We start from the raw sequence: 25,711 nt of genomic DNA, 5'->3' as shown, positions 1-25,711 counted from the left end.
ACTCTCTGGACTCTATATTCTGAGTAAGAAGCATGCCTGAGAAAGGTAGATGCAGGATCAAATTAAAACCTTTAGAGACTCTAATCATTAAAAAGATTATGAAACCTCTATTCTGCTTTGTCTTTGTACCCCTCCCTCCCAAATTTTAATTCAAAACAAAAATAGCACAAACTGTAAAATATCTGATTTCCCATGGTGATTACATGGATTTTTTTCTTTGCAAAATATCAAGTTCTTTCAAAAGTTCCTTTTCTCTGGCTTGCTGGTACCTTAAGCATATCCTTGCTGTATGATCCAGCCACGGATGGATGGATGGACGGACGGATGGACGGATGGATAGGTGGGTGGGTGCATGCTGGACTAAAGTGAGCTGTGGGATGTTGGGTAAGGCCCCTACACTCTCTCAGCTTCCGTTTCCCCATCTATAAGATGAAGAGCTTGGACTAATGCTTTCCAGAATCTGTTCTGGTCTTTTTTTCTGCAAGCATAGATAGCTTGGAAACCTAACTGGTTACAAATGTAGGTCTGACTCCAGGGAGACATAAGTGGGGTTGTAACTTTATGAGCAGAGAGACAGGGTTCACCAAAGTCCTGTAGGCTAGTACGAACAGATCCCACACAGGAGGACCTCTAACAATCATGCATAAAACCAGTGACGAGAACGTTCAATTTTCTGGAACCCCTAAGTCAGCGTTTCCTGAACATGCTGTGGAACACACTAATTCTGTGTTCCTCAAAAAAAGAGCTTTGTGCACAGTAAGTGTGAGGTACAGTAGGTTGAACAAATTCGAACAGGTTTCTTTATGTAGCGCTTCTCAGAGGTATTAGTAATAAAGATCTGCCAGGTCCTGTGCTAGGTCCTCATTTATAGGCATTTCATTTAATCTTCACTTTACAGGTGAAAAAACAGGCACAGAGAGGTTAAGAAACTTACATAATGTCACACAGCTCGTAAGAGATGGCACTAGGTCTTAAATTAAGGTTTGTTTATCACCAAAGTCAGTTCTCTTAATCACCTTATGGTTCTGGTTTTCATCAGCCTCCAATGTACCAACACATACTGTCAATCTATAAGGGGGATCTACAGTATGCAGTGAATCACAAAATTATTTGTCCACGGATGGACCTTTTCTTGTTTATTTCTCCAGAGAGAAACCCTGCAAGCCTATTTTTCTCTAAATACCTCTGTCTTTCTACTAGTCAACAGAAGGCTACTCGATGCCTCAATGCAGAATTTCAACTGACTAGGAAATAGAACGTAAAATATTAGAACTAGAGGAGATCTGAAAGCTCTTTTCATCCAAGCCCCTCCTTTTTCCAGAAAACCATGTTAAATTCTGAAAGGGGAAGTGACTCAGAGTAAGGGAAGGAATTAGATCCTCGATCTTCTAGGTTCAAGCATATAACTCTTTCTAACTACTAGTAGCCTCTAAAACACTTTTATGTGGGAGGTTTTCAGTACATGATCCTCTTTATAACTGACGTAAACATTTCCCAAAAGCAAGTTATTGACTGGTTTACCAAATATTTAGTCTTGTCTTTATAATTAAACTGCAACAGAGAGAGAGAGAGAGAGAGAGAGAGAGAGAGAGAGAGAGAGAGAGAGAGAGAGAGAGAGAGAAAAGAAGGAAGGGAAGGGAAGGGAAGGGAAGGGAAGGGAAGGGAAGGGAAGGGAAGGGAAGGGAAGGGAAGGGAAGGGAAGGGAAGGAAGCAACACACTGTCAAAGGTAAAGGTCCAAGGAAACACTACCTGAGAATATCATAACTGGCAAAGTCCCATTGGTAGAGGCCCAGTGCTGAACTACAGACGATGTATTTGCCATCAAAATGAAGTCTTGGCTGCAGGCAGATACTTCTATCCTCAGAGACTGACAATGTCTTCAAGCACTTGCAGTTGATTTCTCTCCCAATTGGCCAAATCTACAGATAAAAGAAAAGTAGGAAAGATGACAGGTCACATCACCACAGAAAAGCTTATCCTTAAAGTGGTTTTTGTTTGCTGAATTCAGATACAAAGTGAACTAAACTGGAAAGACCACAAGTTTTACAGTTGAGAGGCATGGGTTCAAACTCTAATTCTGCATGCATGTGCTGTGTTATCTTGTGGAAAACACAACCTCTCTGAATCTCAGTCCCACAAAGAAGATAATAATGCCTACCACATGGAATAGTTTAAAATTTGCACTAAGAATCTATGTAAGAGTGCTCCATAAAGGTTTTGCAGATTTTTAAAATTATTATACAAGGAAATGTTTATGTTTTCATAGTTCGGATCTAAGAATTGAGGAGTGTAGAAGATAGGTGTCTTAAGAAAACAGAATGTGCTGATGATCATTTTCTGTGGATTTCTTCTCTTCATTTAAAAATCAGTGTTAGAAACTGCCTAGAACACAGAGATAATGAATAATTCTCTTTCCAACAGGTTTAAGATGGCTTGGGCTAAGATTCCTGCTGCCCTATTAGCAGTCCCTCTTTGCCACGTGATTTTAATTTTCTTATATTTGCCAGTTTTTCTTTAATGAGGCAAAATAACAGAGGAAAAAATAAAAATAAAAACCGTACCTTGATTTCATATTTGTCCGCACTTAAGAGGATATAGTCTCCGGGACTGTGCAAGAGAGACTTGACTTTGCACTTCTGCAAAACCACCTAGAAATATCAATATCCATGTTACAGAAAGATCCTTTTAATGCTACTTCTATATTGCTTTTTAAAAAAAAACCTCAAATATGAAAAAGAGCTTGCTATGACACCGGGTGCTACAACAGCTGAGTTCTTAACTCTATGACCAAGCTGACCTCTGCCAAGTTTTCCTATACCCAGAGTCTAAATTATCAGCAGGATCTGAAAGTGTTTAAAGTTGGCAACACTTAACCTTAGTTTCAGTCTGAAAGCAAACATTAGGACTGATTTTTAAAATTATGAAATGTTACTTTATAGAAAATGTGAAAGCAAAAGCTCACAGACATAGAAGTACATACAAATGATGTGTGTTTTCAGAAGCATGTGCATTATAAAAGAAAAAGCGCTAGACTTAGGACCAGAATCTGCCACATATTGACTCTGTGACCTTTGGCAGGACCACCAAACCTCTGTTTCTCAGTTTCCTCATCTTTAAAATAGGGATGAAGCACTTATCATCTCACATAACTGTAATCAAAATGAAATAAAACAACGTAAATAATAATAATGTAATAAAAGCAACATTCCATTAGCACTTGGGGTAATCTACAAATACTAGGTTCTAGTTATTTTTGTAATAAATCAGCACAAAGCGAGTGGGGAGTCCAGGCTTATTCAGAAGCCTGGGTTGCAGATTCACCTGAAACTGACAGACCCGTGAAGTACCAGGCACCCTGTGGGTGCTGGCCCATCATCTCATTTAATATTCGCAGGAACATTCAGCAGATGACAAAACTGAGGCAGAGTAACTTTAAGACATCACAGTCAGGGTCCGGCCCCAAGTCCACTGTTTTTAACACAACACCAAACTGTCGGACATAACTTTTGTATTTAAATACTCAAAGTGCCCAATAGAGAAATATTTTATTCCGCATGTTTACTGTGGTAAAATATGCATAACATAAAATCTACTACCTTAACCGTTTTTAAATGTACAGTTTAGTGGATTATTAATCTTGTCACAAATTGCTCTCCTTTTAGCCCCACCTGTGTCAGAGGCACAATCACCCACCCAGTCTAAAACCCACTAGTCATCTCTGATTCTTTCTTCTGTTCCCCACGAGTCAGTAAGTTCATCTGGCTTTATCCTGAAGACATACCCTTCATGTGTGCCCTTCTCTTTCTTTATTGCCACCCAAGTCCAAGCCATGGGTTATCTTCTGCTTCGACTACTGCAAAAGCCTAACTGGTCACCCTGTGTCCACTTGTGCCCCAGTCTAATCCATTTTTCACTCAGCAGCTATTTTCTTAAAACATACATCACCCCAGACTTTTGCACAAAACTCGCCCACCGCTTCCTACTACACTTACGATACCCAAAATCCTTAATATGACCAGGTAAGGCATACATGCCGGTTACCTCCCCCACGCCTTCCCTCACAACACAGCTCCAGCAGCCTTCCAGGTCATCGAATGTCTAGGTTCTGTCCTTCCCCAGAGCCTGTGCATAAGGGGCAGCATCTGAAACACTCCACTACTCTTTACACCGCTACCTCCAATTTACTCCTCACATTTTGTCCCTTCTCAAAAAGCTTTCCCTGAACACATAAGATATCTTCCGAGACTTTCTCATAGAAAACTGCATTTTTCCTTCACAGTACTTAACTTGTAATTTTATTTTTATCCATAGTTACTGTTTAATAACTATTGCTCCTATTAGACTAACGTTCGTGTGTGTTTGGCTCACTCCTGTAGCCTTAGCCCCTCACAGAACGGCATGGTAAGTTCAAGTGTTTCTGTGTGGCATTTCCATCACCCATACTGCATTTCACTCTCATAGCAATCTTTTTTTGAAAACTAGAAAATGTCACAGTATTATTTTAAAGATCCTATACATGTTTCTTTGTTCTGCTTCTTACAATTATTTTTTTTTCAAAATGAAAACTGCTTTTCTAATTAAAAAAAAAGAAATACACTTATCCTAAAGGGACAAAAAGCACCCATAGTCCACAAGAAATAATCATCTTCAACATTCTGGTGCATGAGCACATTCAGAAATGGGTATCATATTCTACAGTTTGGTTTTGTTTTTGTATCTGACCTGTTTTGTTTGCCCCCTCTACTATCTATCCACAGACTGTAATATACTGTGGGCATTTTCCATGTCCATGAGTCAGTCATCTTTACTAAGTGTCTTTTACGTGCGGTCACTGCTGTACACCATCATGCCTTGTGGTTGTGTCTGTTCCATCTTGTGACTCACCCTCCACTTAGAAGGCAGCATCTCCCATCCTCCACCTCCCCCCACAAAGCGTGACATTCAGATTTCTTCCTACCTTTGTGACCCACTCTGTGTGCCCGGTGAGTGTGTTCAGGCACGTCCCAGCAGATAAAGCCCATACTTTCACGGTGAAGTCTGCAGAGCCACTCACCAAGATATCCAGTTCATCATTGTAGTCCACACTAAACACTAACACACGTAACATACACGAAGTTACAACATGCCCGTCTGAGGATCTTTTATAATACAGTTCAGTAGCGTTTATTCTCCCTCGCTGCCCAATTTTATCATTTCTCAACCAGAGTTACAATAAGAATGGTGCTACCCAACTAGCAATTTTATGAGAAAAAAAAATATATCCATGCCAAAATGTTTACTATTATTGCTTATAATTCTAAAGGTGCAAAGTCCCTGGAATCACACGTGTGCTAGCTTCAAAGTAAGAGGCAAACCCAGTGTTGGAGACAGTGGCATTTCTTCTCAGGACTGCCCCTGATCCTACACAAAACTTAACTTATGCAGGGAAAACAGAACATAGGTGGCCCTAGTCAGATTTGCACTGTTTATTGCAGCAAGACAGACTACCAAGAATATAAGCTGCAAAACAAAACAACACTGTACAATACTCATTCTCAAGAAAAGCCAGTATAATGAGAAAAACAAAACACAAACAAGGATCTCAAAGGTCAGGCTAAGCCATTCTCTCAAAACTGTCTCTTTTTACCGCTGTACTCTCAGCATCCGAACAGTGCCTGAGTATATAGCAAGTACTCAAATATTTGTTTTTAAATGCCTGCCAAACTCTAAAGGAACACTGGGGACCCAGAGATGAAGACACTGGTCTTTTCTTTAAGGAACTCAGTCTAAGTGAGGGGTGGAGAAGGAAGTCCAAAAAAATAAATAAATGTTTACCTCTTGCTAGGGAAACACCAAGGAGAATGACTAACTCTGCCCAGGGGTATCAGGGAGGACTTCAGGGAAGAGGCGATATTGGAGATGGGCCCTGAAGGATGAGTAGAGTTTATCAAGAAAAGAAAGAATACTGCAGGTAGAGGTAACAGCAAAGGCATGGAGTTAGGAAAAGCCACAGCAATGCCCAGGGAACAGCAAGGAGGAAACTTTTTAGAGCAGGGCTCTCAAAGTCGATCAGGTATGAAATCACCTGGAAACCAAGGTATACCTTGACACTGTGGAACAGTACAGTCAGTTTAATACGTAAGTAAGTTCCATGGCAAATCACATGTCTTCAAATAGTAATTTCTACAGCAAACAAGTGGTAGCAGATAGCAGGCTGAGGGAAAATGTATAGGATGACAAACAAAATGGGGAGAAAATGCTTTTAGCAATAAAACAGCTAGGTTTACTTCAAAGAATTACTGAGTACCAGGTCCGCTGCAAGGAACTTAGGATCTAAGGGTGAAGAAGACAGGCAGGATCCCTGTCCTTTGGGAGCTTACAGCCTGGTGGGGAACTCAAGACTGTCATACTTACTTGTACGAGGAGTGTTATGACCAAAATGCAGATTACTGGGAAACCTACAGCAGAGGGACTCGACCTGTCGAGGGAGTCCAGGAAGGCCACTCCTAAAGGGGACGCTTACGAGCCTACACTGTGACTCTGGGGGGCTAACGCAGTGGGTATGTGGAGAAAAGAAAGATGGGAGCGACTGCACAAGAGGCTGGCAAATAGCTCAATGTGATTTCTGCCCAAAATTCCAAAAGGCAATGCACAGAGGGAGAAGCTCAGATCTCAGGGGCTATAATCAAATGACCAGTTTTTGCAAACTAAGGCTGCTGTAAAATTATTAGGAAATACTCAGGTGTCTGTTTCTTTCATTTTCTCTCTAGGCAGTGGCTTGTTACCAATTGTCAACCAAGTTCCAATTCAATGTAACATCTGTAGATCACACAATCTGGGGATGACAATCCCTCCAAAGGATTTCAGCCCTAATTCTACAGATCAAGTAGACTGAATTTACAAGTGTAGGACTTATTCAATTTGGGGGTATGAAATCTGATAAAAGCAAAGGGGACTGACTATTCAACAAGATACAAATGAAACAGGAGAGAAGGAGAGCTGCCCCCTCTCAGCCTGAGTATACAGAAGTTTTTAAATGGGCCAAGGAAAAGTAAAATTAGGAGGGAAATTCCAAATAAGAATAACTTGAATAAAGGGATTAACTGTCATGACTGAGAAAGAAGAGGGGAGAAAGGCAAGTGAACTTCAAAAACAAAACAAAAAAGGGATCGCATTCTTGGCTCCTGGCTTTAAGGAATGAGGTTCAAGAACGACAGAAACCCTTGAAAAAAGGGCAACCCACCCGCCCCCGTGTGCCCCCGGAAGTGCTGGGTCCTGGCTCCGGAACTCCATTCCCAGCAGGCCACAGTGTTGTCGAAGGAGCCCGTCACGAGCTTCTGCTCATCAAACTTCACTGCTGCACAAGTGTGGGTCTGGATGCCATACACGCACTGTCCTGTGCTCACATCCCACAGCTTTGCAGACAAGTCATCTGACCCTTCAAGGGAAAAACAGACCGATGAGTAAGAAAGCAAACACTGAAGAAGGAAAATCAATCCCCAAACCATGGTATTCTTAGAGAAGAATCTTAATGGTCACCTCCTCCAGCATGCCCACTTTACAGCCGAGAAAACCAAAGCACGGAGAGGGTAACACAGTGGCTCAGTCACCAAAATGGTGATAACAGCACGGGGACTGAACGTGAGCCTTCTGGTTTAGTCCTTTTCCCTTAAGTTTCCAGGTTATAGAGGAGCGTTAGACTAAAGCATCCCCTGGTGCTTCCACTTGTAAAATGTCATAAATCTTTGACCATCGTGAGCTGATCTGAGTTTGGAATGATGAGCATTACCTATGACTGCATCTGTACACTTGCACGCTTGTCCATTACCCAACAACCCTGAACAAATAAAGAATGTTGGCTAGTACCGCTGTCTGCTGGAACATGTCCACTCTAAGGCAAGTCGAAGAGGAGCCTCAGATCACAGGTTAACTTCTGCAAAGGTTAACTGCAATCAACCTGCAATGATCTTGGGCTATCTTGAAATGTGTAAAGGAAGCTCTAAGAATACCAGGGATAAATTATTCCCAGACGTTCATAACTCAACAGTGAGCTTATAAAGCCTCTTAAGACTGTGTAGAAAAAAGTAGGTTTCATTTCTGCCGCTGATGAAAATATTATACCGATCATGGTGACGATGCTTTAATTACACTTAAAATCCTAATGATTAACTCTTATCTCACAATTTGCCTTTAGAATAGAAAAGTAGTAGTAAGAGTCAACGAAGACATTCTGAGGACACAAGTATCATCACTTGACAAGGACACAGTACTCTAGGAAAAGTACCAAATGATCAGTTTTCAAAAAGCTGAAATGACCAAGTAAAGCCAGCCATAATTCTACCTTTAAGCGTTGGTCAAGAGCCACTGTTTCAGACAATGGAAAAATACCTATCACTTATGAAAGAGGCAGAACATGAATTTCAACCTGGGCAAACCCTATGAGAGCACACTGAAATGAAGACTATCCTTGTATTTCAGTAGTCCATTTCCACTCTATAAAATGATGGGTGGGATTTGGTTGGTGGTTCTCAATGGGCATATAAGACATCAGAATCATCTAGGGAGCTCTATCAAAACATACATGCAGGAGCCTACCTTCTGAAATTCTAATTCAGGATATCTGAGGTGGGGTCCAATAATCTTAAAAGCTTGCCAAGTGATTCCAATACTTAAGAAATATTTTGAGAACCAGTGTTCTAAAACAGTGTTGTCCAATAAAATACAATGCAAGCCATTTAGATAATTCAAAATTTTCTATTACTTACTTGAAAAAGTAAAAAAAAAAAAATTTAATATAGTTCATTTAATTCAATGTCAAATTATCATTTCCACATGTAATCAATATAAAATTACTAATGACATATTTCATATTCTAAATCTTCACAATCCAATGAGCATTTCACATTTCACCTCTCAGTGTGGACTAGCCCCAGCTCAAGAGCTTAAAAGTTGGCAAGTGGCTAGTGGCTACTATACTGGACAGCACAAGTCTAGATAATCTTTAAGCTTGGGCATTTTGTGACTGTATTCCTAGGGAGCTAAAGCAGGAAAAGAAATCACTTTAGGTCCTATCTGACCTTGGTTCTGATTTATTGCCAGTGATCAACTGCGCTGCAGTCATTCTTTCTTTCAACCTGTCTGGCAGGTAGGGCTCCTGCTCTCATGGTGCTTAGTCTACCTGGGAAGCTAAACAAGCAATAAGAACTCAGTACAGTAAGTGGCGGACAGTACAAAAGCCCATAGCAATACAAGGAGAGGATAAAAGGAAAAAATACCTCAGATAAAGCTCCACTGAGTTTACAACTGTGCTCCTCCACAAATATGCCTTAGGATACTGGCTCCTCAACTACACTCGTATTTGTTTTTAATCTGGACTTTGGCATAGGATTGAAGAAGGCATTTCATGACTTAAAAACTTTCAAGTTTTAAGTAACTGAAACCTAAAGAATGAATAAGTTAACCTTTCCCCAAAGGAACAGTATATGCCCAAGGACAGCAAAACTTTTTCAGCAGAAGACCAGATAGTAAATATTTTAGGCCTTTTGAGCCACACGGTGTCTCTTGGAATTATTCTACTCTGCTGGATTTGACCCTGCAGCTGGTAACTTGTCAACCCCTGGTATATACCTATGAAAGTATCTATTATCTCTCTTATAACATAAATAGAGGGTGCCAAAAAAAATGTATACACATTTTAAGAAAGGAAAAAAACTGTATTAAAATTGTAATACTTAATATATACTGGTAACAAAGATGAATACAAGTCATGTGCATCCATTTTTTTTGGCACCCCCGGTATATATGTGACTAGACACTGGGGTAAGTCATAAAGAACTACTTGGAACCATTCTGGAAACTGCCTAGGAATTATTTACAACGCTTGTCAAAATGCGTTGTCTAAAACATGGGCACTGATTATAATTAAACTGATAAAAACAGATACTACACTTGATCTTAGCCAAAAGGCCAAGAAGCGAAGGACACTGATTATAAAAGCAGCTCAGTATGACTGGGAAAGGTCTGGCTGGAGAACTGCATCAGGAGATGTCTAACTATGACCTTGTTTGTATTTCTGAAAGATCACTACGGTTGCATCACAGAAAATGGTTTAGAGGCAAAACGGGAGGCAGGAAGGCCAGTTAAAAACCAAGAAAGAGGATAAACAAAATGTGGTATATACATAAATGGAATATCATTCAGCCTCGAAAAGAAAGAAAATTCTGACATGCTACAAACAACATGGAGGAATCTTGAACATATGCTAAGTGAAATAAGTCAGTCATAAAAGAACAAATACTGTATGATTCCACCCACATGAGGTACCTGAGTAGTCAAATTCACAGACAAAAAGCAGAACAGTGGTTGCCAGGGGCTCGGGGAGTGGGAGTAGGGTCAGTGTTTAATGAGTACAGTTTCAGTCTGGGAAGATACAAAAAGTTCTGGAGATGGATGGAGGTGATGTTTTTGCACAACAATGTGAATTTACTTAATAGCATTGAACTGTACACTTAAAATGGTTAAAATGATAGATCTGATGTTATATATATTTTACCACCATTTGATTTTTAAAAAGGGAGACTTTATCCAAACTAATTATTTAAACTAGTTTATATAGGAAAACACCGGACCATTCAGTTTGATACCCTAAAGAAACATTGGAAAATAACTAGGTTGAGTTGAGATCCACTTTTTAGTAGTAAGTACAACTCTCCTCTTAATTGCTAAGTCTTTAGGAGCCATCATTCTCTGCTCCTTTATGTCAACCTTCCCTATGGATTCCCGTTTGCTGAGATGACCAGCCCAACGTGTTTACAGAGAGGTCATCAATGATGCCGCCTAGAAACTAAGAAAGGGGACTTGTCGTGTCCAGTGCAACACGGGCAGTGAGGGTGCGAGAAGGGGCGGCGTTGGGTTAGGTTTTAAGAAAGAAACAGAGGCTTGATGCAGTTAAACCTCAGAAGGCCAGGGGGTCTCGCAGTCACCAGAGACTAGAGCCCCGAATCAGCCGACTGGTGGCTTTTATTGATAATCATACAAGGAAGTGGTATTGTTTTTCACACTGTCTGAGACTCATCCATCATATCACAAAAGTGAATCAAACCAATTATCTTTGTCCCCAAGCAGCCGGAGCAGAAAGTCTTGTGATGACTTAGGTGAGGTATGCACCTCCCTGGGGGGGCAAGTCTCTCATGCTTTAACAGTTCCGTTCGATAAGTGGAGAGAGCTGATCTTTATTGCCCTCATGACTTCTCTCACAATCAGGTGAGAGAGGAAAGCCAGAGTCAGCAATGGCTTTTCCCATGCAGGGGGGAGGGGAGGCAAGGCTCCTTCCCGGATTTTCTAAGGCAGCTCATTGGGGGTCCCCACTCGGTTCCACCTGGCTTAGGTTGTATCTCATGTGAGATATCTTACCCGTCTTTGGCTGCAAACCATCTTTTGGGGACCAGACAGAGAGACATAAGGTGTAAAACACTGAGATAAGCAAAGTCCCAAAAAGGCACAGTTGCACAGACTTTTCTTTCCTCAAGGAAAGACATGGGGTGACTGTCGGCTAGGCTGCTGTGTGACAACAGGGACTAAGTAAAAGAAGATTATTTTTCATTAGATGAAAGGGGGAAAAAAAGCCCTCTCAATTCAGAAAATAAGACGAAAACAATACTTTGATATAAAAAAATTGCAGCGATGGTTATGTTACAAAGGTAAGCAGAAAAATGAGCTGAACCCAAATGGAGTAAACGATCGTATCAGCCAAGTTTAAATATTTAACTGGTAGAATCAGATCTCAGCTCCCAACTGCCTCCCTGAGACACTGACTCTGAGACCCAACTGAACACCATTTACCAGTGCCCATCAGCATTCTCCTTCTTACAGCTCTTTTCATCATTGTTCTGTTTCTTTCCCTCTCCCCTGCTTCTAGTGAGTATACTCGTCAGGGATCCATTTTTCTTCCTCTCTACATCTCCTTTTAAAATTTCAGTTATAGCCACAGCTGCAATGTGACTAACTCCTAAATCTCTCTCTACCCAGAGTACTCCCCACAGCTCTGATCCTGCATTTCTAGATTCTTGTGGGACTCTCCCCTTACACATCCAACTGAATTAAGTTCATTCCAAATTGAACTCCACCTATCCTCTCAAGTTTATTCCTTCATTTTCTATTCTTGTTACTAGTAATAGTATCTTCCCAGGTAGACGTGCAGCTAGAAAACTCACCCATTTTTGAAATCGCCCTTTTCCTTGCCTCATACCCAATTGGTTGCCAAATCCTGTCAATTCTATTTCAATGGCTGCTCTTCCATTCAACTGCTCCTTTTAAAATCTCTACCCTTTTTACTGTCCTAAATCTCCGCCTATTTACCCTCATCTGAACTGCAACAGGCTAACATTTTAATTTGGAACCTCTAGTGTTCTCTACGTCAGAGGGTCTCAACAGTAGCAGTACCATTTCCTAAGGGAACATTTTAGACATTCTTAGTGGTGGCTTCAACTCTCATGATTTGGCGGGGGGAGGGAAGGAGGAGGCACTCATGGCACCTCCTGGGCAGAGGTGAGGAATGCTAGACACACTGCGATGACTAGGACAGTGCACAAAAAGAATTACCTTGTATTATGCGTGACATTCTTGAAGTTTCTGTCAGACATTCGTAAGTGAAAAGCTTACTCTTAGTTATCTAGAATTCTTAGTTACCTAGAACCTGTGTTACAAAGCATATTTGCAGTTTATTCTGAATTTTCCAATAGTGTACCGACATAAATTGAGGAAAAATGTACTTTGCTTTGTTGGGAACTTGGCTAAGAGTTCCTCACAGTGTGAGAAATCCCAACATGGACAACATCTGCGACACTAACACAACATTCTGCATTTACAGTTATCACGTTCAGTGTCAGCACAGCCAGGTGCAAACATCTGATGACATGACTGCCTTCTAGCACAGCTCTGCTTGAGCACTACGTTTAATGTGTATTATTTTAAATTACAGTCCTCTTATTTCTCCTCTGAATCAGACTTTAGGCATCATATTGATTTTTTAAAATATGTGTATGTGTGCTTAAATTATTTCTATGAATTTTACTTCAAGGTAAGAGAAAACTGCAAAATGTGTTATAAAAAGAGGACCTGGGTCTGACAGAAATATGAAAATACTGGTCTACTTGAAGTAAAAAGCACCGATCCTGGCCTTTTTCCACTCAGAAATAGTTCACAGGGCCGGCCCGGTGGCTCAGGCGGTTAGAGCTCCGTGCTCCTAACTCCAAAGGCTGCAGGTTCGATTCCCACATGGGCCAGTGGGCTCTCAACCACAAGGTTGCCAGTTCAATCCCTCGAGTCCCGCAAGGGATGGTGGGCAGCGCCCCCTGCAACTAAGATTGAACACGGCACCTTGAACTGGGCTGCCGCTGAGCTCCCGGAAGGCTCAGTTGGTTGGAGTGCATCCTCTCAACCACAAGGTTGCCAGTTCGACTCCCGCAAGGGATGGTGGGCTCCGCCCCCTGCAACTAGGAATGGCAACTGGACCTGGAGCTGAGCTGCGCCCTCCACAACTAAGACTGAAAGGATAACAACTTGAAGCTGAACAGCACCCTCCACAACTGAGATTGAAAGGACAACAACTTGACTTGGAAAAAAGGCCTAAAGTACACACTGTTCCCCAATAAAGTCCTGTTCCCCTTCCCCCAATAAAATCTTTAAAAAAAAAAAAACAAAAAAAGAAACACATAAAAAAAAAATCTTACCATTTAAAAAAAGAAAAAAGAAAAAAAGAAATAGTTCACAGCTTTTCTTTGTGTTTGTAAAAAACTGTCCAAACTCCTCTTCCCTGGTGACTTTCACAACACAGCCAGCCCAAGCTTAGTCTTCAGATTACGCTCTGACAATTAAGTTCACGAACTCATCCTAGAAAAAGTGCTACATACCTCATTGCTGAATATCACTACAGTCACCTCCGAAGTACTCCCCTTGGGAAGCCATGCACCGATGCCAGCACCTAGTCCACCCTTCAAAGCAATGTTGAAACTCTTTTTCTGGAATGGCCATCAGAGCTGTCGTCATATTACCCCTGATGTCCTGAATGTCATCAAAATGTCTTCCTTTCAATATTTCCTTTATCTTCGGGTAAAGAAAGAAGTCATTGGAGGCCAGATCAGGTGAGAGGGAGGGTGTTTCAAAACAGTTATTTGTTTACTTGCTAAAAACTCCCTCACAGACAGAGCTGTGTGAGCTGGTGCATTGTCATGATGCACAAGCCATGGATTGTTGGGGAAAAGTACAGGTCGTCTAACTTTTTCACGCAGCCTTTCCAGCACTTCCAAATAGTAAGCTTGGTTAACTGTTTGTCCAGTAGGTACAAATTCATACTGAATAATCCCTCTGATACAAAAAAAAGGTTAGCAACATTGTTGCAACAAGTTCGGGAACTTAATTGTCAGACCTCGGATATCCTAGGAGTCCAGCTAAAATGAATTTTCTTTATTCTCCTCCTACATGCTCCATGCTTAGCCCTGTCCACACCTTTGCTAATGCGGATCTTCCTACTGGAAAGCCTCTGCTCTGAATCGCATCTCTCTAAAGTCTACCTATTCTTCAAGATGCAACAGAAACACTGCCTAGTTTTCACAAATGGAAGAAACCACTCATTTCTCTGAACAACTCTATGAATTTGTTTCTCATACAATTCAACTGTATCATTTGTTCATACCTCTTTTATAGCTCATTTTTCTTATTTGACTATAAGCCAGAGGTCACAATATGGCAGCTTGCAGGTTGAATGTGACCCAACCACAATATTTTTCAAATGTGAATAATACTTAAAAATCAGTACTTTTATTTTAAAAAACCAGACATTTCACAAAAATCTAGATTTGGAGCTTCTCTTAAAAAGTAAGATCTGGGGGCGGCCGGATGGCTCAGTTGATTAGATCATGAGCTCTGAAAAACAGGGTTGTCGGTTCAATTCACACATGGAATGGTGGACTGCGCCCCCTGCAAGTAAGATTGAACCTGCAACTAAGATTAAAAACAGCTGATGGCCCCTGGAGAAACACACTGTTCCCCAATATTCTCCAATAAAAAAAATAAAAAGTCAGATCTGGGGCAGCCGGCTAGCTTAGCTGGTTAGAGCGCGGTGCTCTTAACAAGGTTGCCGGTTCTATCCCCACATAGGCCACTGTGAGCTGCGCCCTCCGCAACTAGATTGAAACAACTACTTGACTTAGAGCTGGTGGGTCCTGGAAAAACACAGTTAAATAAATAAAAAGTTAAAAAAAAAGAAAAGTCAGATCTGACCACTCTGACCCTGAATCCCACATGGCAGTAATTCACTACATTAGAGCAGCAGCTAGCAGCTCTGGAAGGGCAGGTGTTCTCTGATTAGCCATAGCCCCCATGGAGACTTTTCCTTCACCAGGTTACCTTCCTGAACCCAATGTGCATGTTCTCTGCTCTAATTCATCTCTGCATGACCGCAAATGTCTTTCACACAGAAGGCATTTTATAAATAAATATCTACTGAACAGCACAAAGTACAACAGGTTCCTCTCTTACTATTTCAGAAATAAGCAGGATAACTACCTCATTCAATCTATACCATGTTAATTTTAGCATTAGCCATCAACCTTTTTGGCAATATTATTTTATTGCTTGTTCAAGGGGTAATCTGAGAGTCTCTATAAGCTTATTGCCAAATTCAGAATTTCGCAATTCAACCACAGTGAAAATATAAGCTCTTAAGTAACAAGATGACACAGACACTTGTACAGGCAGACCTTGGAGACACTGCAAGTTCTGTTCCAGACCGCCGCAACAAAGCGAGGCACGGATTTTATTTTATTTTTTTGGTTTCCCAGTACATATAAAAATTATGTTTACACTATACTATAGTCTATTAAATTTGCAATAGCATTGTGTCTAAAAAACAGTGTACACACCTTAATTCAAAATTATTTTATGGCTAAAAAAATGCTAACCATCATCTCACCTTTCGGTAATCGTAATCTTTTTGCTGGTACAGGGGCTTACCTTTAATTCGTAAAGAAAAAAAAAAAAGCAGTATCTGCAGAGCACAATAGAGGGACTCTCAATTAAACAAGGTATGCCTATATAATTCTATAGCAAATACTTCTCTCACTAGTAATAGTCCCAGGGATGCTGCATTAGAAAAATTAAACTAATGCTTTGGATCATTTTCAATAGACACAGCATGATTTTCAATAGGCGAATCTGATTCACTTAATCAGAATAAAAATAACAGACCATACAAACCCACCTAAAAAATAATCCTAAAATGCAAGGTTTGGTCCAGTTATTGTAGATGTTGACTTTCTGGATCGTTAAATAGTTCAGTGACTGTGTCCCATTCACTTCTCCTCCAAATAACTGAGGTTTTATTTTATTTCAAAAGTAAAGTTTGATGAGAAATTAAAAAAAAAAAAAAAAAGCTAGAGGTGATTGTACAAACGAGTCAACTGCCAGTATTTACCTAAGTGTGAATGAGCAACAAGTTCAAAGGCACTGCTGCATCTTAAGCTTTAAATAATTTTTTTCAAATACCCGCCATTGATCGTGAGGCAAAGAGGACATGGAAAAGCCATCACTACAACTGAGAAAGTACATCAAAGTATAGACAAACCGATGACACAGGACCAATAATCAGGCTTATAGGACAGAGAAAAAACAACGTAAGCATGGAGTAACTTCAGGGTGACAGACAAAACCATGAAATGCCTTAAATTTAATGTGTATTTTACAAAACAACGTGTCTAATATTTCCGAGACTATACCACACGAAAAAAACGTACATCCTCAATGAATAAAAAAATGTAATTTGAAACAACCATGAGAAATAATACATCTCCTAATTATTAAAAATAGTAACATTGAGTCTGGCAGGACTCTGAGGGAGAAGCAGGTTTTTTAAGACTTTGCTGTAGGCCTGGCACCCTTCAATCTATCTGGAAAGGACATTAAGAAGAGCTACAAAATCACTCATATTTCTGGATCTTGTGATGCCAATATGAGGCTTCTATGTAAAATAAATAATTAAGGAAAAAAAACAACACAAACAAAAATATTCATAAAAACAGAAATAACCTGAAGATGCCCTAATATGGAAATGGCTAAATAATGATGATACATTTACACAAAGAACAGTATAAACTGTTAAAACTGGCAACTACATAGTTTAGGTAATACTCAAATGTTTATTAAAAATTATCTTGGATGAAGAAAGAACACAGAGTATCCCTATACATTATATGCAGTCGAGGTGAACAGGCAGTGGAAGCATTGGTAAGAACTGCCTATGGCCATTCAAAACACTGCCTAAGAATTATTTGCAATGCCTGTCAAAATGTATTGCCTAAAACACGGGCACTGATTATCTTATGTACAAACTCATACCCATTATAATTCTAAATTTTAATGATTGTACTTATTATATCAAGTTATTTATTGGCCTAGTTTTAAAATATCCAACTGTCTTCGTTCCCATGCCCAAACTCTTTCATTCTTCTTAGAGTGGCAGGATTTTAGAGCAAGAAAGAAATACCTCCCTTCACCTATTTTATAGACAAAGAAACAAACACAGAGAGGTTAAGCAATTCTTCCAAAATGATCTAAGTACTTGCTTGGGCTAGACATCAACTTTTCCACTGCTTTTTCCCCCAAATCACTGCTGACAGTAAATAAAAATTAACCAACGGGGAGGACTGCACACGAAGAAAAGCACCGAAAAAAGTAGTTACAGCTTTCTGATTCACATCATGTTTAAAACAATGACTGGAGCTTTCTTCCCATTACAGTTTATAAAAATGATTATCTTCTCTAGAGGAAGAGAGGATAAAGGGGGGTAGGGTCCATTACAGATATTTCACATAATTAACACTTGCCATTCTCAAGCCTTAGGAGTAGTTTGTTCTATTGGTAAGATTACACCCTATGAAATAAAAAACTTAAAACAACAACAGAAAAGCAGTTCCAGGCTCTTACCTGTACAGAGAAGTCCGTCTTTGTAGTAAAGTGCATACACTCTGGCACTGTGTCCAATTAATGATGAGGTCTCGAAGGCTTCATGGTCCTCCAGTTGCTTCATTCTCAAAATAGCCTTCAGATAAACCTTCTTCCAGTGCAAAGCGTCCTGAACAGAATCATCTATCTGCCAGCCCAAATTTTTACACGCTGTCTGCCACACCTCTGTACAGGCACTTATCACCTTATTCCACTGTTTAGAGACGAGGCAGCATGTGAGTAAAGTCTGAGGATCGAGCCATTTTAACAAATAAAAACTGAGCTCCAGGGGCAGGAGTTTGAGGAAGTCCCGCTTGAGGAGAGTCTCCAGGTTATTGGAGAGATGCCTGAGCTGGACTGCCCCACTCAGACTAATCAGGTGATCCAGAGTTTCATTTTTCTGCAAGTCCGTCAGAGAAAGAAATGTAACAGAAATGTTATCAAGCCATGTCTCAAAGTCCTTTCTCTCCATAAGGTTATGGAAAAATTTACCTGTGGCACATCAAAATATTGTATTAGTTCTGCTCAAAAAGACCGTTCAAGCAAGACTGCTAACAAATGAAGTATTAAAAATTAGTGTAAAAACTTGGCATTACAATTTTATCCTTAGTTACTACGTTACAACTTTACAGTTGATACACTATATTTATCTGATATTTTCCCATGCACACAAAAGAAAATACATTTCAGGAAAGATTCTTTAACAAATCACGAGCTCTGAAACATAAGTCAAGGAAACTTATGTTGGTGTATGATTGCTCTTTTTGAAGTCTAGCACATGCTACATGCATTTTCACAGTTAAGATTTACAAAGTATTCATTCATTATGAAATGGTATATTCTATGTAATATAGGCCTCCACCATCAAAACCATCATAGCACGATTTCCTTAAATCACTCTCCTTGGGCACTAAGATCACAAAAGTAAGCGCCACGATGTGACAACCAGAAAGCAAGTGTAGCGCAATAACCTGAGACATTAGTTATCACGCTAGGCACAATCTGACCTTGTCACCAAAATCACAGAACTGACTACTGGCTTTTGTAATAGATGTTCAGGCATAAAGGGTTAGGGAAGAAAAATAAGCAGATTTAGTAAGTTATATGGCTCAGGTATTGTGGTTCTTCCACTTCCCTTATGGCACTGCCTGTTAAAACACGATTACCAAAGGCCTTATTTGGCCACACATAGTCTGTTTTACAAGCCTCATGTGAGCTGGTGACAACTCCTAACCAGGTGCCCCTCAAAGTGTCATGTGTGTCCTGGAAGCCTGAATAAGTAAGACGAATTAGTAATCCTGATGCTTACAAAACACCAAAAAACACTGAACCATCATCTCCACTTTGCAGATAAGGAAGTTACAGGTCAGAGAAGGTAAGTAATTTGCCTGTACTCAACAGGGTATTAAAATAGCTGCAGAATTGACTACACGCCAATGCTCTCAAATCAGTACTTTTCTGACCACACCTGAAGTCAGCTACAACCAGGGGCATCAGTGGTAAGATCTGGGGGCACTGTGTCTACCTGATTATACCACCTCCCCTCTGAGGAGAATGACAAGTTGCTCTAGGGCTAACTGGACTGGAACAAAAAAAATTACAAGTACCCAGCATTACATCGTGTCACGGTATCAACACACTCTTAACAATGGGGACTAAACTAATGGAAAGGGAACAAAAAAAATAAAGCAAATCAGTAAAAACCATATTTCCCAAGATTGGCCATATGTTGATGTTAGCGCTGGGTGATGGAGGTTTATTATTCTCTTTTTTCATGGGTTTAAACATTTCCTCGTCTAAAAAGAGAAAAAAAAACTTTCCTCTAATCTGATCAGTTTCCCACCAGACTGTCATACAAACTTTTGTAATGTCCAAATTAATGTGGTAGAGGAAAATAAATTCCTTTCTATATACGTCACCTAGATTAGGTCTACACAAAAACCCAGGTCTCATCTTCCAGCTTTGTTAACATAAGGTGAGTGAAAGGCATTTTCACTAATTTCCCCAATTATTGAATTTGGCAAGAATGTTATCTGAACAAAAAACAGCACAGGCAACCAAACCTTTCCAATCACACGATCTAGTTTTGTTTTTAGGAACAGTGAATGGACTTTAAAATAATACTCTTGAAACCTCAGGATTTGGGCTAGGTAGGATTTATTAATTTAAGGATTTACTTGGCTGCCAAAAAATAATCAGTTCATCAAAGATTTTATCAGCTTTATACAAGATAACAAGCCTCTTCTCTCTGAATCCTAACAACCTTCTATCTATAACATTTCTGGAAAAAAAGCATTCACAGCAAGACAAACAACCCTTTTCAGTGGACATTCACACAATGTCACAACAGCTAATTACTTAATAATAGCCAATTAAAAATCAAAACATCTGCCCAAGAATCATTTTTTTATAGTGAAAAAATGTGGGTGGCTTCCACTAACACCAACACCTACACCTGCACACACACACACACAGTATGCCACACATTCATCACAGAAATACTCACATTTATATAAGCTGAACTGTTATTGGAATGGCCACAAGGCAAATTTATAATACCCATGGAAACATTATCAGGTTCCCATCATTCAAAAATAACTAAGAGACATCTTACGTGCCAAATTTATGTGCCCATGACATCACAGAAGATTATGGGACAAGCTTTCCAGTGAGCACTTTTTAAAAAATCCAGCCATCTCTGAGATTTATATTAATATATCCTTCTAACTCCTAAGAGTATTTATTTTCCTAACCCTTACATTACAAATTGCCCTGTTAGCTACTGAACCCCCTAACGGAGGCTGTTTTCCAGTTCTACATCTCCAATTGTCATGAAAAAAAGCATATTTACTTTAATAAAGCAGCCTCCATTAACTCGCAAAATGCACAATTAAAAATTTAAAAAGCACCAGTTTTTATTTTTCTAAAAAATCAACTGACTTTGGAGGGAACTTCCTTAAGGCACAGGTCTAAACTGAACTCTTAAGAGAGCTTCCAGGGATATTATGCACGGGCAGCATCAGGCACCAATGGGAAGACATCAGGAAGCAGGATTTCAATTCGACATAGGGAGGAGCTTCTAAATCATCAGAGCTTTCCAATAATGGAATAGCTGCCCCCATCGCTGGGAACAGTAAAGGACTGCCAGATAAAGAGGCAGAAATGAGGAAAAGGAAAATACTTTGGAGTCAATCAAATCTTTGACTGATTCAGCCACTTCCTAGGTGGTCATGGGCATGTTCAACTAACTCCAAGGAAGTGACAGAAGGTATCACTCACCTTGAGGGTTGTGAGAGTCAGAAATAGAGCAGAGACACGCTTAGCACAGAGCCCAGTCTAGGGTAACTCAAAAAGCACTGTTTGTTAGTTTTATTACTAGAGCTACCTGGCAGGAAAGCTTTTAGTGGCCCTGAGGCTGGAATAGACATGACCAGTGACATCCCTTAGAATGGCTTATGATATGTGGGGGAAAAAACTCAAGGGCTCAAACTTACCGGAAGTTTAATTTTATAATTAAGGGCAGTTATCAACTTGAGGCTGTAATCTCCCACTAGGTGCATTTTTCTCTTTACCCATACTCATGCTGTCTTGCCCCTTTCCCCACCCTTCAGACTAAACATTAAACTTGCCCTCCTGCCCTCAATACTAACAATTACAAAGCTCTAAGATGGACATGTGACGGAAAGACTCCTAAATTGGGAGATGGGAGGCCTGGGTCTGCTCTCTGGTTCTGCCATCAACTCCCTATGTTCCCTTAGGCAATTCTCACTACTGTACTGCTTTAAAAGACTACTACTCAGACACTACCTCACTGATTTCCACAACCTTTGGGAGGTATCAATACTACTGCCCTTAACTAATAAATGAGGAAATTTATGGCTCAAGAAGTGGAGGGACTTTCCTAGGTTCCCATAGGAAGCAGCAGACTCAACATCTTGCCCCATCCTCTCCCCTAAAAACAAACCTACACCTCTAGGTCTTATGAGAGATATGACATTCTGGATAAAACATCATGAATGCGTTTTCCTCTCCACCGAGACTTGACCTATTCAAGAGTGAAAGTGATATAGGAGAGCTCCCTCTACAAAAGTTTTAAGCCTCCCTCACTATAGAAATTTTAAGTCTCCTTTTCCCTACTTTCTAAGCTCCTCAGCCCCTGGCTTCAATTACTCTTCTGATCAGTTTCTGAGTCCTAGACTAAAGATTGCTCCTAGCCTGAATCACAGGATGTTTCTCACCCCGGCCTCAGATAATTACTTCCGGACCTAACTCTTGGCCATCGCAGGAACCAAATAGGTTTTAACATTCCCACAGGCCAGTAGACTTGTTGATTGTAATCAATGAAGCTTAATGTTCTTTCCAACCCATTCTGGGCCCAACTCCGGGACAACTGACGCCACCTGAATGACCGGTTGAATGGCCACAGGCTCTATGGAAGCTAGAAGATTTGTTAATTAAAACCTATTTTTCCTCATTCGGGGGCTTTGGGGATACAGTGGATACCCCAGCAAGATTGCCAGCCCCAACCAAAGAAGCTAACATGGTCTTCCAGACAGATCCCGAGACCCTTTCCTCTCATCTGAGATCAGATAGGGCCAGAGTTCTGTGAATCCCCCAATAGGTAGGCACAGCTCTACGCCCCTGTCCAGCAGGAAGCAGATACAGAAGAAAAGAGCTTCTGTCCCTCAACTTCCCATTCTCTCAAGGGAAAAACCAGGCAGGCAGTTAGAGACAAGCATTGGGTCTCTACATCACCACCCAGAAGACCTCCCCTCTCTGTCCAAAACGTCCCCCTTTCCATTGTAAACAAATGAGTACAAGATATCCAACTAGATCAAACCAGCCACTCACACCTGCACAGTTTAAAAAAGATGAGGTAATAGCCTCTTGTCAATCAGGCGGTCCCACCCCTGGAAAGGAACAGCCCATTTGAGAGAAAAAAGATAAAACCACCAAGGCCTCATTACTCGGGGCCCTTGAGCCCTTCTCTACCGCTCCGTCCGCTTCTATTTCTTTGAAGTGCACTATCTCAAGTGTACTATCTCTTCTAATAAACTGCTCTTTCACCACTTTATTTCTGTGTCTCGTTCAATTCTTTGCTCGAGACGCCAAGAACCTGGACGCTGAGCAGAGAAGGACTCCTCTCCAGTAACAAATGCAATACATTTATCGTTGGGGAGGAAGCTTCACCTTCCCTCTCTTTTTAAGCATAATCAGCAGTTAAAGAGTACGGAGGCTTTGGGGAAACACACACACACACACACACACACACACACAAATACACAGAATATCTTTTCAAGAAGCTGGTAACACGGGTTGCTTCCAGAGAACACTGAAGAGCTGAGGAATAGGGGAAGGGGCCCCTTTCTGAATGTAAAACCATGTGAATATACTATTTAAAACACCCCTGTAGTTTTAAGATGAATTTTAAAAAGCTCTGTAAGAATACAAATAGTGTTTATAGAATAATGGTTGTGCAACTCCACTTGTGGCCGCACGACCCTGGGCAAACCACCGATCTCAAGCCAAGTTTTCTCACTTGTCAAACTGAGTTGTAACCACTTGTAACCACGAACAGCATCGTCTCAAGGGCTTCCGTATCGCGCATACTGTATGTAACGCGTTTGGCACCATGCGCGACACACTGGCAAGCCTCCGGGAAATGCCAGCAGCCATTCTTATTTAGCATGAATACCATCTCCATGTCAAGCAGCACCCCCCGTACACACCTGTTTCCATGGCTTACCCACACCTACGGCGCAGTCCCTCACATCAGCACAGCGCTTGTAGTTCACACACTACCTCTCCACACTTCACCATCTTTCAAACTCATGGCAGCCCTGGGACATCACTGTTAACTCATTTCGTAGCTAAGGCAACTGAGGCACCAGGAGGCAGTAACTCCGAGATTCCATGTTCCCATCTCTAACATCAACTCCAGATCCCTTCAACCCGTTCGTCGCTCTCAGGTTCCCGGCTCCCGGAGCCGTGTTCCGCGCGGCACTGACCTGAGCGAGCGCCCCGGGGCCCGGGACCTCGCGCGGGGTTCACACCGACTAGGCGCTCTCGGGCCGACAGAGCCTCGCAGCGGCCGGGTCCGCTCCGCAGCCATGGCGTCTGCAGGGAGAAAAAGACCAATGGCCCGAGGCGCGGTAGGTCAGCAGAGGCGCAAGTGCCTGCGAACCCCCTCCCCAACCCGGCCCCGCCTCAAATACAGAACAGACCTGGACCAGCCGCCGCCGCTCCGAGTCTGCAACCTCACAGGGGAGCGGCTTCCGGTGCTGCTTGCGTCATCTCCGCGCGTCCCGGCACCCCAGGCGCCCGGCGGATGCGGCTGCACTTCCGGCCCCCGCCTGGAGGGGGAAACCCGAGGGCCGAGCAGGCCACAGGGGGAGGCGGAGCATGCGCAGTACGGCCCTCACGACGCTTCGTCTGATGGACCCTTTACCAAAACTTGCTTCCACGCTATGTATCCGAATATGTCCAGCCCATTTATGTCCCTCATCCAATCTGATCTTGCTCCAACTCTGCGGCACTTTTTCTTATTATCCTTACTTTATGGACGAGAGGGAGAAGCTAAGGGACGTGTCCACTGAACACCTATTATGTCCCAAACCCTGTTCTAGCGGGTTGGAGTAGTGAACAAAAATCACTGACCTTCTGCGCCTTACAGATAAGTAAGGCAGATAAGTAAGACACGGTGCAAGCTTTAGCAAGTGCTAAGGGGAAAAATTAAACGGGTTGGTGAGGGAAAGAAGCGAGTAGGAAGATCCAGATTCGAATCCCAGCTCTTACACTCTCTGGCTGTGCCCATGGCCTAGTTACTTAACCACTCTGGTTTTATTTTCCTTATCTTTATAGCGTTATAGTATTCTCATCATTCTGAGGACGAAGGAGATGAAACAAATTTTTTAGTGTCAAAAACTAAAATTATGGGAGATGAAAAAATTTTTTAGTGTCAAGAACCAAAACCATGTGCTTCCTATGTGCCAGGTACTCATCTAGCCACTTTATATGTGTTATAGCACTCAATTTCCACGACTCTACATGGTAATAGTAGTTACTATTACGACTGCAATTTTAGAGTCGAAGAAACCCAGGTCAAGAGAGGATTTCAACCTCAGCCCTCTTCAGAGCATAAGTTATCCTTGTCTCTCTGTAAGGGCTCATAAACCTCACACACACACACACACACACACACACACATTCACATGCATTATACCAGTATCCAATAGGACTCACAGCAATTATATTCTCTATCTGTGCTGTCCAATAGGGCAGCCAGTAGCTTCTTGCAGCTATTGAACACTTGAAACGTTCTTAATGCAACTAAGTAAATAAATTTTTGTATTTAATTTTAATTAGTTGAAATTTAAATAGCCACATGTGACTTAGGGCTACCATATTGGACAGTTCGGTCCAATTAATGTAGACATAACATGTAATATAGATAATAAGACAGTCACACACCCCATTCGTGATATAGCACAGCCAAGGCGCCAAACATTCTGAGTTCACCCAGAGTAACTAAAACATGGGAAATAAAAAACTTGACCATGTAGAGTGGAAGCCAAGTATGGTGTCCTAAAAGTCAGGTCTCAAGGGAGCAAATTGGATGTGGTAGGCAACAGGAAGCCTCTGCAGAGTTCTAAGCCAGAGAGTCACTGTTGACAATATTATAAGAAAAATTTTAAAGACATGGGTACACAGATAGGATAACCTCTATGAAAGGGA

General features: G+C 41.2%; 1 protein-coding gene and 1 pseudogene across 2 annotated transcripts in view; both read right to left on the bottom strand.

Annotated features, from left to right (window-relative positions):
- Positions 1–24,324, bottom strand: part of FBXW2 (F-box and WD repeat domain containing 2) — a 31,879-nt gene extending 7,555 nt beyond the window's left edge. Inside the window, exons 1-7 of one of the 2 annotated variants that reach the window (XM_019731201.3) lie at positions 24,202–24,324; positions 23,986–24,094; positions 17,960–18,469; positions 7,224–7,418; positions 4,959–5,092; positions 2,563–2,649; positions 1,751–1,920 (exon numbers count right to left, since the gene is read on the bottom strand). In XM_019731201.3, the coding sequence (XP_019586760.1) occupies positions 1,751–1,920; positions 2,563–2,649; positions 4,959–5,092; positions 7,224–7,418; positions 17,960–18,449 (1,076 nt within the window). In that variant the 5' untranslated portion in view covers positions 18,450–18,469; positions 23,986–24,094; positions 24,202–24,324. The remainder of the gene's footprint in view (positions 1–1,750; positions 1,921–2,562; positions 2,650–4,958; positions 5,093–7,223; positions 7,419–17,959; positions 18,470–23,985; positions 24,095–24,201) is intronic. The other variant, XM_019731202.3, reaches the window with a different exon arrangement.
- LOC141571449 (U2 spliceosomal RNA) lies at positions 9,783–9,958 on the bottom strand (annotated as a pseudogene).
- Positions 24,325–25,711: the final 1,387 nt, after the last annotated feature.

Source organism: Rhinolophus sinicus, chromosome 16 (assembly GCF_057876585.1).
Source record: "Rhinolophus sinicus isolate RSI-liver-muscle chromosome 16, RSI-T2T, whole genome shotgun sequence".
NCBI lineage: Eukaryota > Metazoa > Chordata > Mammalia > Chiroptera > Rhinolophidae > Rhinolophus > Rhinolophus sinicus.
Note: the sequence above shows the minus strand (reverse complement) of the source record. Positions and strands in the feature narration are given on the sequence as shown.